Source organism: Cercospora beticola, chromosome 4 (genome assembly GCF_033473495.1).
Source record: "Cercospora beticola chromosome 4, complete sequence".
Lineage (NCBI taxonomy): Eukaryota > Fungi > Ascomycota > Dothideomycetes > Mycosphaerellales > Mycosphaerellaceae > Cercospora > Cercospora beticola.
The window spans coordinates 3,194,999-3,209,305 of NC_088938.1; the positions used below are offsets into that span (position 1 = coordinate 3,194,999).

General features: G+C 53.9%; 4 protein-coding genes across 4 annotated transcripts; 1 reads left to right on the forward strand and 3 right to left on the reverse strand.

Moving 5' to 3' along the window:
- Positions 1-55: 55 nt before the first annotated feature.
- Positions 56-2,352, forward strand: RHO25_006900 (uncharacterized protein; the record flags this gene model as incomplete). Its single annotated transcript, XM_023597694.2, has 6 exons — positions 56-263; positions 291-706; positions 764-1,145; positions 1,221-1,297; positions 1,373-1,975; positions 2,026-2,352. The coding sequence occupies 6 exons, from the start codon at positions 56-58 to the stop codon at positions 2,350-2,352; spliced, it is 2,013 nt and encodes a 670-aa protein (XP_023451722.2).
- A 626-nt stretch (positions 2,353-2,978) lies between these two features.
- Positions 2,979-3,836, reverse strand: RHO25_006901 (uncharacterized protein; the record flags this gene model as incomplete). The annotated part of the gene is made up of 2 exons (XM_023597695.2): positions 2,979-3,050; positions 3,102-3,836. 2 exons carry the CDS (start codon positions 3,834-3,836, stop codon positions 2,979-2,981), a joined length of 807 nt encoding a protein of 268 aa, XP_023451721.1.
- Positions 3,837-6,394: 2,558 nt separating this feature from the next.
- On the reverse strand, positions 6,395-7,447 carry RHO25_006902 (uncharacterized protein; the record flags this gene model as incomplete). Its single annotated transcript, XM_023597696.2, has 1 exon — positions 6,395-7,447. The coding sequence occupies one exon, from the start codon at positions 7,445-7,447 to the stop codon at positions 6,395-6,397; it is 1,053 nt and encodes a 350-aa protein (XP_023452310.2).
- A 4,271-nt stretch (positions 7,448-11,718) lies between these two features.
- Positions 11,719-14,195, reverse strand: RHO25_006903 (uncharacterized protein; the record flags this gene model as incomplete). The annotated part of the gene is made up of 4 exons (XM_023597697.2): positions 11,719-13,141; positions 13,192-13,823; positions 13,882-14,019; positions 14,076-14,195. The coding sequence occupies 4 exons, from the start codon at positions 14,193-14,195 to the stop codon at positions 11,719-11,721; spliced, it is 2,313 nt and encodes a 770-aa protein (XP_023452312.1).
- Positions 14,196-14,307: the final 112 nt, after the last annotated feature.

Below are 14,307 nucleotides of genomic sequence, written 5' to 3' on the forward strand. Positions count from 1 at the left end.
CCTGATACAGCGACACAATCCAGCAGCGCACACAACATCATCCGGCCTCGCTCAAATGGCACGCGGTAAGACGCGCGGCGCTCGCAAAGAAGAGGCCAACAACGAATCAGCTATGGTGATCGATACCGCCTTTCTAGACGGGCTTCAAAGCGAAGACGTGCGTAAAAGCCTTAAAGTCGTGAACGAGCTTCAGACCTGCGGCTTGGGGGATCTACTGAAGCTACCGGAGATTGTCGTATATGGCGATCAGTCAGCTGGCAAGAGTTCACTGCTTGCCAGACTGACCTAAGTCCCATTTCCGCAAGCTGAGGGTGTTTGTACACGATTCGCCACTCAGATCACTTTGCGTAATGCAGATTTTGAATCGGTTACGGTCAAAATCATGCCTGGCCCAAAGAGCACCCCAGCAGAACGCAAGAAGCTCGTAAAGTTCGATAAGGAGCTCACAGATTTCAAAGACTTCCAGCAACTGATCGATAAGGCGACCTCGTGGATGGGCTTGAAGAAATTAGGCGACGGCCACAACGCTTTTTCGGTACACAGACTATGCGTTGAGATCACGGGCCCGACGCGCGGTCATTTCTCACTGCTCGATTTGCCAGGCCTGATCCGCACGACTACGGATGTTTACACCAAAGACGACCTCAAGTTTGTTAGGGATCTGCATGCCGAGGTCCTCGCCAACAATCGCGCGATCATTCTCGCAGTAATGCCTGCCACTGTCGATCTGGCTGTGCATAAGATCTTGACAATCTGCTACTAGCACGATCCAACGGGAGCTCGTACTCTCGGAATCATTACAAAGCCGGATAGACTAACATCGGGTTCGAAGCAAGAGCAATCGTATCTCGACCTCTTCGCAAATAAAGGTATTTTACTTCAGCTCGGCTGGTATGTAGTTATGAACCAGCCTGTCGCTAGCAGTAAGGAAGACTTTGAGCTGCGCTGCTATCAAGAGCAGGTTTTTACTAGCTCCGGTCGCTGGGAGGGTATTCCCTCTAACAGAAAAGGGATCGCCGCCCTTCGTAATCGAGTATCCAGATTGAGAGTCGAGCAACACAAGCGCGACCTTCCTGAACTGCGAGATGAGATTACGAAACTACTTAGGAAGACCATGGATAAGCTGCAAGAGCTCGGGGGCAAGCGTACGGATCCTGATTAACAGCGAAAGATCCTCAGAGACGTCAGCTTTAAGGTTTTCAACATCGTGCGCGACGCAGTAGCTGGAAACTTCTATAACGAGTTCTTTTACCTAAATGTTGCAAGTGCTTCGGAAATTGAACCAAGACATCTTTCTGTAGTTGTCGCCGACCTCCAGGACCGCTTCGCTGCCCAGATTGGGGTGTTTGGACACAAGTACCACTTCGCCTAGGACGGGGTTGCTTCTGGCACGGATACTTTGAGTAAGCACGACTGGAGCAAAGCTGATGGCATCGAGAAGAGGAAGAGCGACATAGATCGCAAGGAAGCTATTAATTGGATTGCGAAGCTACACAAGCGCACGCGCGGCTCTGAACTTCCCGGAACACCGAGCGTGCTGCTAGTTTGGGATGCCTTCCACGAACAATCTAAGCCTTGGGAGAGGTTAGCCGAGGAGCACATTCTTAGAGTCGAAGGCGCTTGTACCATCCTTATAAAGGAAGTTATCTACGCAACCGCTCCGCCCGATCTCGTAAAGAAGATCTTGGACTTTATAGACGACGACTTAGAGCACCGTTTCCGCTTAGCTCAGAAGCAGCTTCACGCCCTCGTCGACGACAAGAATACCTCGAACACCATGTGCGATCCCTCATACTTAGCCAACGTAACGAAGCTGGCCAACTACAAGCTTGATAAAGAACTTGCTGCAACCGAGACTTCGTCATACTCAGACCGCAACATGCATGTTGCTGCGCTGAGTGTACGTCTCGGCTTGAATAACAATGTCCGCAGCACTGCAGAAAACGCGCTGGACCATCTCCTGGCTCTCTACGAGGTACGTGACTAACATACCACATTTCCTCATCGTAACTAACAAGATATTAGAGCAAGCGCACTGCGTTCATCATGAACGTCACGGAGCAAGTGATCAATCGCCACCTCATTCGAAACCTGGCCGAGGACACCTTCTCCCCCAAAGCTGTGGACAACTTGTCCGACGAGCAGATCACTGCCATCGCAGCAGAGCCAATCAGCGTCACCAATCGGCGGAATGAATTGGAGCGTAAGAAAGAGATCTTGGTGAACTCTCGCAACATCTTCCAAGCTCTGCTGCATCCCCACAAGCGCCCTGCAGAGGATCTCGATGCCGCCAATGCAGGTGGCGCAAAGAAGCGTATGGCTCGCAAGACCCTCTTGGACATCAGTCGTTGAGGAATCAAAGTCATCGGAACTTGACGGCTCAGCACTTCATGCTGAGTCATGAGATATTGCATAAGCTCATTCTCCTTATTGTTGCTGAGTGGCACTACATCCCGTCTAGAAATACAGACAGTCTCTTCATCGAGCTACGCTGTTCTACGACGTACGAAATGTTTCCTAGAGCGATTGCAGATTTCAAAGACGAAATTTGCTGCAGCTCAGGTAGTTCCTGCTACTAGATCCAGGGGAGTTTAGTACAGAGAAAAGTCCTTGATTATTGTTCCAACCCAAAGCCTTCCTTCCTTGTAACCTTCATCTTCGTCGCCAACAAAGCAAACAATCAATCGAGAAGTCTGCTTGTTATCTTCATAGTGAAGATCGCATCAGATTGCCTTTATCCTCTGTCATTCTCGCCAGGTGCTATTTGGCTTGCGGAGTCCCGAGTGTGCCACGAGCAACGGCTTTCCGTGGACCAACATGACCCGCATCTCGTTAAAAGTGTTTGAAATTATTCTCAGGCGGTTTGGGAACGTCAAGAGCGCGGCGAGAATTAACATTCTGTGCGACTTTTGGCACTTGTGGGTAGTTCAGTATAGCCTACTTAATTACTTTCCTTGCATACCTTCCCAGACCAAATGCTAACCAATAAAACTGTTTCCGGTGAGTGCACCGAATCGTGAGTTTCCTCGTGCTTTCTTCATCTCAATATACTGAGAATGGTCAGAGAAGATTTTGTTCACGATCGGAAGAATATCACTCACCAAACTTGGATTAATGCCCTTGCGCTCAAGGCGTTTTAGTTCTTTCTCACTTAAGCAGCTTGTGTCGACATCGCTGCTGTGCCAGTTCCCTTGCCTATCGTAGGTCCCACTGCTGGTCTCAGAGCCTGTTTTGTAGGTAGTGGTGCTTCCTCCAGCCTCACTGCCGTGCTCACTATACTGTTCCACTTCAGTCTTTTTCAGGATACTCTTGATCGGAACTACCGGTTGAAGGCTTCCAGATCTTTGGGTACTTCCAGATCTATCGGTCGTGATGGTGTCACCATCGCTACTGTGGCTCGTGCTGAGTTTGGAACTGCTGCTTGTACTGCTGTTCTTGCGAATGCCCAATCCTGGATGCCGCTGTTCCTCTATCCGAGAAGGCAGCCTCCGCCGGGACACCATCTCACCGCGCTCGCCATCCCAGGCTAGTTCCTGTGTTTCGATACGTCTCAGGTGACCGCTATCACCAAGAGCCTGGTTAAGGCCAGGATCTGAGTCCAGGGAGAAGCGCGGTTCTTCGGGCCAGGTCGGCAGGACGGATTCGGGTTCATAGTAAGCTTGTACTGCTTTGACGTGGCGTTCTTCGGAGTGGCGTTCCTGTGCGTAGACTACTCCAGCAGAAGACCGAGCGACAACAGGGCGAGAGAAGTTAACATGTTTTTTGAACATTTCCTTGTGCATTGAGCGGCTGCTTCTTCGCTGGAGCGCTGGGTTGCCGAGTGTTGGAGAGTCCATCGCACCCTGAGATCTCCACTTTGGCCGTTGGATAGCAGCTAGCTCGGGCAGGCTTGGTTCTTGGTATCCAATAAAGGCAGTTCAGACGAGATGTGGTGCTGTGGCTGGGCTATGGCTTCCCGCTATGTCAGCCAGGCACCGCCCTCTACGTAGCGATTAGATCTCTTCGACATGTCCTCTCTCACGTTTCTCTACAGCAGGACAAGGAATGTGCTGCGCCTGTCAATATTATGTGTGCAGCGTGCAGACTGCTGCTCCGGCCAACGGCGACGTCACACGCTGAGCCGGACGAATGGGAAGCTTCATCCCTTCCTTCCGTACCATATTCCGTCTGTCTGGCTAGTGCCCAGGGCTCTGTTTGACTTCACCTCTGATCTCTGCTGAGGGTAGATCGATATCATGCTGTCCAATCGATGGACCCTGGTCAGCGCGAGGAGTGAGATTTCAGCTGGGAACAAACCACCAAGTACCTTTGCTCGCCTGATAGCGATTTTTCCCGACCCACCACGTAGTACATTTGCTGCTTTAGCAATGCTGTGCTTTGCTCCGTAGAGCTGCAGTGTGTGCGCCTACAACGTGCGGACTTTTGGCCTCAATTCTTGCATCAAGTCGTGTCCATAGTGATTGCGCCCGAAGTATTGTTTCATCGGCAACTCTTTGCTTGTGGTTTGAGAAGCAAAGATGAACAAAGCCCGGCCGTCCCTCCCACTGCATTCCATCAGACCATAGATTCCGAGAGGCGGCTACAGCGGTTAGGGTAGTCTTCACCAAAACTGGAGGGCGGTAGGAATTCCGAAGAACGAAATAACGTGAAAGGTCTGCCACTGCCACCCGACCACTTCCCCGTGGTCTCCTGATGGATGCGGACCCTTCTGTCTTCTGGGACAATGCATAATGCCTGCCTGGTCGCAACACCACAGATATCATGGCCAGGATATGCCAGGTCCCGCACCACAGAAGACTCATTCTCCGCGTTGGAGGCCTGTATAAGGTATGCGGACTGCAAAGCCTATTTGGTAGTCCATGCACATTCGAAGGCCTTATACCATGTCTGAGCCTGGTGAGGAAGCTACGCCGACCGTTGCTGATACATCGACATCCTGGAGCATGGAAGCAGAGTAAGGACAGCCTTGCTTGGTGCAATGCCCAAGCTGACCACAACCTCGGAGGATCAGCCTATAAGAGGGCGACTGTCAACTCGACTTCCTAGCTGTAACTTCTGCAGTATGTGGTATGACCAGCTAATCGTTGAAGACAATGGAGGGATTGACTCGGCCTGATTTGACGATTTGCTACGGCCGTAAACGCGAATTGGGCATTTTCAGTCCAGGTGAGTCCAATTTGCCTATAACTTTCAGCTCGTGGCGCTGACTTTTGAACGTCGCTCATCAGCGCAAGAGCTGCAACGTGTGTGTTTGGCAAGATTAGTGCTGTAGGAGTCCTGTCAGCGCTGCGACCGATATTATTCACATAGCCTTTTTGAGCATCCCATGCTAGGGCTGAAGTGTAGCTGGCCACCCCAGTCTTTGGCAAAGCCAGTCTTCCGGGCTTCTCCTTTCGATAGCATGCACGACATTGTCAACTTTAGGCTCTGGCTTTTGTGGTCTGAGAAATTCTGCTGAGCAGTGCCATACCAGCAGCTTGGGTCGGAACCGAATGCCTTTTTGTCGAAAAGCGCAATTTTCAGCGCGCGGGTTTTACGTGGGTGAATGTGTAAGCCAAAGGTCTCTGCTTTGGTACACGATTGCGAGTGTGTTGAAGACAAGCCAAGAGACTTGTCTTGGTAGCCGTAGATGTGCCCAGCTATAGCGGAACGCGGTACTTTGCGCTCGCCGCCAACAGGCCGGGGAGCTGACTCGCCTTGTCGTTGTCAATGCCATGTCTTAATGCCTGTCCAAACAATGTCATCTTGCTTGCCAATGTCAGAGTCGCGACCTGTGAAATACCAAGACTGAAGTCTAGACCTTCGAAGACTTGTCAATGCAGAGCAGAAAGCAAGAGGAAAAGTCAAAGAGCTCAGAAGAATTTGTTGGTGAGCCTCAGAAAGTCTCAAATCATTTGTATCGACCTCTCGGACTGCATGTTACCGAGGACTTTCACGGGACGCTGATACGTACCCAATCCTCCGGGACAACCAAGTCCATGCCGCCGAGTGGTGTATGCACACACTAAAAATTTGGTAGAATGCCGCTTCCGAACAGATATCATCATCAGGTATCTTTACTCATTCATGCTCGTCAAGTCACACCAGACCGCGCCGGGCCAGGTGCGTGCTGTGCCATTCGCAAAGCATATCAGGACCAAACGCCATCAAACTCTCTAAATTCGTGGGCCAGAAGTCGCGGCAGATCCTGGCCGTCATCAAAAACGTGAACGCTGGCAAACCTGGGCAGAGTTTATGCGAAGGCGTGCTGCTGCTCAAACACCCTGGGAGACGCCTTGTATGATGTTCTGCGACGGTAGCTTCCCTCTTCGCAAGGCCTTGACCCGTGTGTTCGGAGACGTGCACCAATCGCACAGGGAACGAAACTTTTCTGTCACATTTCGTGCGGGCCGCTTCACTCTTCTGGAGTGCTCAGGCCGCCGTGACTTTTCTTCTTGCCAACCTTCATCCCACTCAGGCGGCCGAGCTTTTTCCACATGCCAGAGTCACGCTTTGGACTTTGTGAATCACTCAAAGGCGGACTGACAGGCGATGTCATTGGGCTGTCTGCCGTCGGGCTGCCTGTGCTGCCGCTATCGTCTGTCGCACCAGCCCCACTGACTGCTCCCGAACCGGACAGTGTAGCATCAGATCCGGATTCAGTCATTTGTGAGGTCGTGCTGCTCGAGGACGGCTGGGAGGTGGTGGGCAAAAGTTTCATGGAGAAGCGCGACTTGTGTGGCGATGTCAGCGGGAGAGGCGCAGATTGCCGGGTTCGTGTACCAGGTGAGTAAGAGTGGGCATGTGGTTCGACTGCAGACTGGGGATAGGTCTTGGGTGGCGGTGAATTTCGCTGCCCTTGTCGTGATCGCCGGGTGTACATGGATCGATCCTCGTACGTCCTGGATAGCATGGACATGCTATCTTCCGATGTGTTGTATGGGCATGAGTTGACGGCAGCGACGGCAGTCTGTGGATATACGCTATTGAGGAAGGGCACCAGCACGGACTCTTCCATCAACTCGTAGATCTTCGCCACGGCCGGGTCCAGTGTTTCGGGCGAAGGTGGCATTTCCTTGGGCTTCAAATTGATGATGGGATCCCGAACAGCGGAGGGCAAGTTCACTTCGCGTGAGCCGTTGGGCTGAATGTATGCCTCCACCAAGCGTTGCCAGAGCGCCTGAACATATTCGCGGTCCTTCGCGGGCGGTATCCCGTCTCCCTGCGCTCTCGACATCATCTTCGCGTAGTGCTTTTTGTAGCGTCCGGCGTCCATTGTGAATTCCAGCGTTTCCAGGCAGTGGTTATTCGAAAGATATGCCATGAAGGCGGCCAAAGTCCATGGCGGCGGTGATGTGTTGGCCAGTATTTCTCTCAGATTCGGTCTGCGTGGGCAGTATGGGCCATGAGCGCCCATGCCGGGTATCGCAACAGACAGCGGTCGGCCTGGAGCGTCCCCACCAGACATTGCGTCGTAGTCGTCGGCGCCGTACTCCACGGTGCTCACCGACGAGCTCGTAGAATACTTGCTGGACGATGTCGACGACGCGGAGGTAGACGACGAGGAAGTGTAGTGTGAAGAGCTCCTTCCTGATCGGCCAAGCATACTCTTTCCTCTTCTCCCACCAGTCAGACAAGCCTGCCGAAACGGCGCCTGTATCGACGCCAGTTTGGATTGGTGAGACAGCACGTCTCACGGTCGTGTGTCGTTTGTCGACAATGTTGGTGTTGTGCCCGTGCCGCCGTCTCGATTGCCGGTGGGCCGCTTCTGCCCAGCGCTGTTCGTCGCGGTGCAAATCAACAGCCGAACGCCCACTGCAGCGTTGCACGAGCCGGCCCCAAGCAGCGGCGTGCAGGCCAGACCTCAAGGAGAAAGCGTCTCAAAGGCGTCCACGGCGTCGGCCACAGAAGTTTCACTGCGACACCGGATCGATGGTAGTAGCCGCGGGCAGTCGGCGGAATTGCTGGATCGTGCAGTGGCCGAGCAGACGAAGTGGGTGAATGCGATCGCTCGGTGTTAGTGCGCGGTGTGCTTGCCCCGCCGGTGCGTGTGTGGTGTCGAATTTGTTATGAGCGGAATGTGAAGTCGCATCGAGGGCTCGTTGGGCAAGGCTGCGGCTCTATCTCGCACCAAGGAAGGCTTGGAGTGGCGTGCGAGAGCGGCCTGCTGACAGCACCTGGTCGCTGTCGACGATGGTACAGCAGTACATGAGACGGGCCCCAGGGTCAGCGAAAGGAGGGCAGGGGCAGAGGGTGAACTCTGCCGTCTATTGCGCGCAGTGTACGTATCGTATAGGCCTGGGGGGAGGACTGAGAGACGCCCGACTAAAACAAGCAGCGGAGAGGCAGCGGTCACTTGGTCGCAGGGAATGGAAACGCTAGAACGTCTTCGCACCTTCGACAATGCTTGGGCGTGGATGGCGGCCAATGACATCTTCACTTGTGAGCGGCACTAGACGACGCTAGAGCGCTGGCCCCGCTTGCCCCATCCGCCCCTCGCTGATTCGCTTGGGAGCGATCGAAGCTGGGTTGCACATCAAGGCTTCCATTCCTTCTCGAACAGTATGCGTCTCACATTGCCAGGCGGGCACACCGTGTCAGTGCTGCTTGCAAATGCTGAACGCCGCCTGCCACGCCGTCATGCGCGCATTGTCTATTCGGCCCTGCCGAGCCATCTTTGTCGGCCAGAGCCGCGTTCAAAGCCGATCGGCGATGAGGACAGCACGAAAGAGCCGCACCGCTCTCACGCAAGCAGAGCAAACGGGCAGGGGAGGGCCCACCCTGCTTGCATCATGGTCCCATGCAAGGCTCGAGCTTCTTCGTGGACAGGCTGCCCCTAGCAGCGGTTCCATGCAGATGGTGTACCACAGCGTGCCTTCGCGAGCGACACACGTGCGTCGACAAAGAATGCGAATCAATCGCGGTGAGCGAGAGCATGCAGTCAATCCCGTTGCTGGAGCTGCACCAGACAACGCGCTTGCCGTCAGCCTCGCGCGCAACGTATCCGCAGGCTCACTCGCGGGAGCAGTGCAAGGATCGCAAGCCGCAAACAGGGTGCTGCCGCGGTGACTGGTGTGAGAGTCCGTGACGGCCGCGTTGCATGGAGGCTTCGATTGATTGTTCGAGAAGCCTGCCTCAATCGTTTAGCATGTCCCCCTCTGCACTCCTCCGTAGGCGCACAAGTCCCTGCCGCTTGGGCATTCCACTATCCGGCGGGACAAGAGGGACAAGAGATTTGCTTGTCTTGCTTTGGACAATGCGTCCGCAGTGCGCAAGCACCTGGGGACGCCTGTCTCAGAGAGGAAGCTCACGGCGTTCGAGCAACGCCGGCCAGACGAAGGATCTGTTTTTCCGTCTTGGGCTAATTCAAAATGCCTTGCGTCCCGACTTCACCTGGTCCTGCGCCAGAGGGCCGTGAGGGCTCTGCATGATCCCCATTGACCATGACCGTCACCGTCTGGCCTGTTGGCGACGGACGTCGCACCGTTGAGCCTGAGATCCACCTCAATGGAACACTTCGTCTCGAAAACCTGCCTCAAGAAGAAATCTTCGCGCGCCTCGGCCGATTTCTCGGTGTTCTGACTCGGTGTTCAACACCAGCTGTTCATACTGCGGACATTGCGTCCGAGCCCGGCTATTGCGCAACACGCAACGGCGTGAGCGCTATGGCGACGAGCCGAACTCCGCTCTGCACTAGGAAACGGGGCCACTCCAGCTCGCGGCTTTCAACATGGCAGCATGCAAAAGTGACTCAGATTGATGAAGAGCCGCGACGTCCTCACAAGATCTGGCCAGCGCGCACGACAGCGACGCACTTCCTCACCTGACATTCGGAAAATGCCATCTGGCTTGCATCGCACACGCCGAGTCAGAAGGAATGGGTATTGCGGCAGACATCCGCACGCAAATATGTGAATATGTCAGCACGTCCAGATGAAGCGCGGCAAAGATGCTTGGGGAATTGAGGACATCCACGTGTTACTAGCTCTCTAGCTAGCATTTCGTCCCGATTGCGTTGTGAATACCACGGCCTCATTCTGCACCTACCAGGTTTGGCATGTTCTTGCCCGCGCCCCAACTACGGCACACCAAGATCCTGCAAACCACCCTAGTGTAAACGGCAATACTGCATCAAGAACGGATAATTTGTTCGCTTTGTGCGGGTATTTGACAAGAGATATGCTGCCTGACATCTTCCATGCATTGCACGCGGTCATGCAGCAGAGGGGAGACATTTTGCCTGTACAGCAGCCAACAGCTTTTGCAGGCTGATGACAAGGTCTCTGGACCCAATAGTGTGGCACGCCAATTCGGACAAAAGAGTGTCTCGGCAGCAAACGAATGCCCGCATCCGAGCGTTGCGAGGACGAACCGCCAGCGCGAGATGGGCACTTTTTCTCACATCATCACTACCACTACATACACCTTGCTACGGGACTGCTAGACCGCCTCCCTGTGGATCGATGATCTCAAACGCCTGTTAAAGGCAGCGGGCCGAACGAGGTTGTATCCAGGCGGTCGGCGCCATTGGAGGCAAGCAAGCACGTAAGAAATCGGGACGCCATGTATCGGCATTTGCTCTCACGCCTGACGGAGCTGGACTTTTTTCGTGATCGTGTCGTCCTTGCTTGTATTACACGAGCGGCATGCAAACGCTTGCATTTGCTGTTGTGCATCACAGTGCGATCGACAACGAAGCTCTCGTCATTGCCTCGTGAGAAGTTTGCTGGCGTGGCTGGGCTGGGTGTGCGGCTGCACACATATGAAGCGGGAGCTATCTCTACTGCTGTGCAACGTGTGACCGAATTTCGCGCCATTCCAACGTGCCGTCCCGTGAGCTATCAGGCCATTGATGATGATTGATCATATCCACGACATGTGGAAGCCTTCATGAATCGTGTAACTTCAATGGCGATGCTATATCTGTCACGTACACAGTCGCATGAGCCCGACACCACATCCATGCTCCACTCGCATATCACTCATACCAAAGAAGGAAGTCAGATACGCACGTGCTTTGAGACCTCGTAACGATCTCTCGCGCCCAGAAGCCGAGACAAACAACAACAACAACCAAGGCGCCTGCCGGCCCCGAGAGTTTGCTAGACATGTTGACGTGCAGCTACGCTAACTAGCAATATCCCAAACACAAATGTACCTAGGAGGTAGGCGCGGATGCCAGCTCGGCCCCGCGGTGTACATTTTCACGGCTTCCTCTCTGTGTATAACACCTTTCCATGATGGCAGTAGCGGTGTCAATGGCGAAGGATCAAGACAAGTACAATAGCCATTTGAGGAAAACAATAGGGCAACAGTGCATTAGTGCGCAGATTTCCATGTCAATTACAGGTCTTGCGGGCTTACGCCGACAGGGTGATCTTCAATTATGATACTACGTGTAGACATCGAGGCCTTGGCAAGTAATACCGAGCACTGTCTCCCTCTCAGTCAATTGCCACTGTCAATTGGGCGCTGCCAAAAATCGTGCGTCGAGATCATAGACAACTACAGTATCGTTCATCGGCTGACCTGCGGGCATATTCGAAGATGTTTCGACAAGGGATATGGCTGTCGGACCTCATGTCACTTCGTGATCGATACTCGTTCCGGACCGAGCTTGTTGAGTCTGGACGCGATCTCTTCGGTCGTGGTGGTCTCGATCTGGTGGTCTAGGTTCGGTGGTCTTGCTGCAAGAGTTCCGCGAGACCATCTACAAGATTCAATAGAAGGACTGGGCTTTCACTCCCATGCATTGCCCCAATCATCATTGTCTTCTTCTACTGGCTTGGGCTTGGGCTTGGGCTTGGGGGCTGCGAGCGGTCTCGCAGTCGCTGTGTTGGGCCTCGAATTTGCCGGGCTTGAGGCCTTGCTGCTGTTCGATGTGGACTTCGGAGTGAGCACCGACTTTTTCGATAATCCTTTCGGCAGCGGTGCTTTGCTGACTTTCTTCGCTTGCGCTTGCGCATTGAGCCAGCCCTCGAAATCAGGCTCCCCGCCATCGTCGTAGGATATGCTGGGTTTCGACGCAGGCGGCTCGGCCCATGGATCTTCTTCAGTGACTGTGGTGTCGTCCACATCGCCCCATCCCGAGGCATCAAAATCTTCCTCAGCAGCTGGCGGCACAGACGATGTTCGCAGACCCGACGACACCTTGGGAACTTCGGGCGCCGATGCGGTTGTACTGTATGAAGGCCGAGCAGTGCTGCCGGCAGGAGTCGCTACCTCTGCAGCAGTAGGTTTCGCTCCGGTGCCGTTGGGTTGAATCTCACCAGTCGCAGTTCCCAATTTATTCGTGAATGACGAAATCGCCCATCCTGCCCATCCGCCGCCTGCTTGCTGTCCAGGCTGTGGTGTGCTCATCCTAGTCGCACCGGCGGATGCGGCCTCGGGAGGCGGTAGAACGGTGTCTGGCATCGTGGCCTGATGCTTGCGTACACGATCGAGGTATATATTGAGGGTCTTGTTCGCCTGGTCACGTATCATCTTCTCCTTGTCGACCAATGAAGGACATAATGCGGGCAGCATCTTGGTCGCGCAGTCGTCTTCACTGAACACATCCGCAGTAGCAGCCAGCGCCAGCAATGCAGCGTTACGCGCATGCACGAAAGGATCTCGCAGAGCGCGAGAGAAGGCTGCTGCGAGGACTTTCGCGCGAGACCCGACGCCGAGATTCCTGGCAATTTTGCCTAGACAAATAGTGGTGTTGGTCCTGATGCCAGGCTGCTCATCGTTCGCCGTCTTTGCCAGATGTCGAAGAAGCTCGCCATTGATGATACGGTCCGACAGCTTGGGTACTACCACCAGTACAGCCTTGACTGTTTGTTCGCGAACCAACGGTGCCAAATCACCGAATCCTGTTACCATCTGAGGGAAGATCTTGTCACTGACGACCTTCTGGCTCAGGTGATCAATCATGTGCGGAAGATTGTCGAGTAGGCACACGCGCAACGCTCGATCTGAACTTGTGAACAGTCGGATGATGATTGGAGTGATTTTGGAGTTGTATTCGTCGTCGGGAAGCTTCGGAGCTATGCGCATTGCCAGAGCGAACGGTCGTGGGCCACCACCACCAAACTCAACCGACTTTAACAGCTCTGGCAGGACCTTCACCATAAAGAACTCTTCTGGGAATTGATTGGAATCAACCAGTTGTTCCAGCTCGCTGCACACGCGTTAGCTCGCCACTACGATTATCTTTTCGAATGCGCTCACCTGAACAAAACGTCTTTCTCATGGTCGCTCTTGAGCCCCATATTGTCGATGCCATCAGTGAGTTGTATGAGGGGCGTGTCGAAGAAGCCACCATGTCGTGCCCCTTGATCTAGAAAGTGAGCTATGCTGAGTCGCATCTTCGGCGCTGCATGTGTAAGTCTCTTGTAGCTGTTCTGCATGTTTGTCGGGATGTTCTTGGTCGACCCGATTTGGTCCGTTCCAGAGAAGCCTCCATTGAAGACTTCGGTGACTACAATGCCGTAGCAATATGAATCAACCGCATGCGTCGGACCCGATCGCACGCTGTCCCAACCATTCTTCACAATTTCGGGTGGAGAATAGCGCCCAATATCAGGGACTAGACTCCCTTGAGTGAAGATGACTGCGTCGTCCTCCTTCATAGAACTGAGCAGTTCTAGACCGCCGAGCTTCCACTCCCCGCTCTCACTTGTGAAGATTGAGCTTGCTCGAACATTGCCATGAACAGAGGCCGCCTCGTCGTTGATAAATTTCAGTGTTTTGGCAACGTTGTGAAGTCCCCATTTAATGCTCTCCTCACTCAGTGCCTTCCGCCTCGTTGACCAAGTCAAGGGTGTGATGCGCTCCGTGGCAATGTAAATCACTGAGTCTGTCTACCTTGTTGTCTGGTAAGCCCGCGCCTTTTATTCCGCTCCGACGAGCAGCACCAACCTCGACCGTATCCAGCACTTTCACCACGCCGGGATGTCGTATCGTCTTGAACTTGCGTACCGCGTTCCGAGCGATGGGCAGTCGTGATCGATTCGCAGTGATGTCGAAAGTGAAGATGCTGCACTTGGAGCCATCTTCCTGCCCATAGTCAGTCTCTCCATCGAAATCCCATCCAATAACACCATCGCGCTCACTCGTTTGGTGCCGTTCTGCAGAGTCCAGATGGACTGGTCGATGTCCACGCGATCGCCGAAGGTGTAGGGAAATGCTGGGCCTTGGGCAATTGAGGCCACAGCCGACTTGAGAAAGTTCATAGTATCAGCTCCGCCAGGTGACGGATCTGTCCAGGCCGCGCGCACCACTGTCGCCGAAGATGAGTTCGGCAGCGACGAGAGTACAGCTGGTGGAAGTCGTTCGGAGTATTCC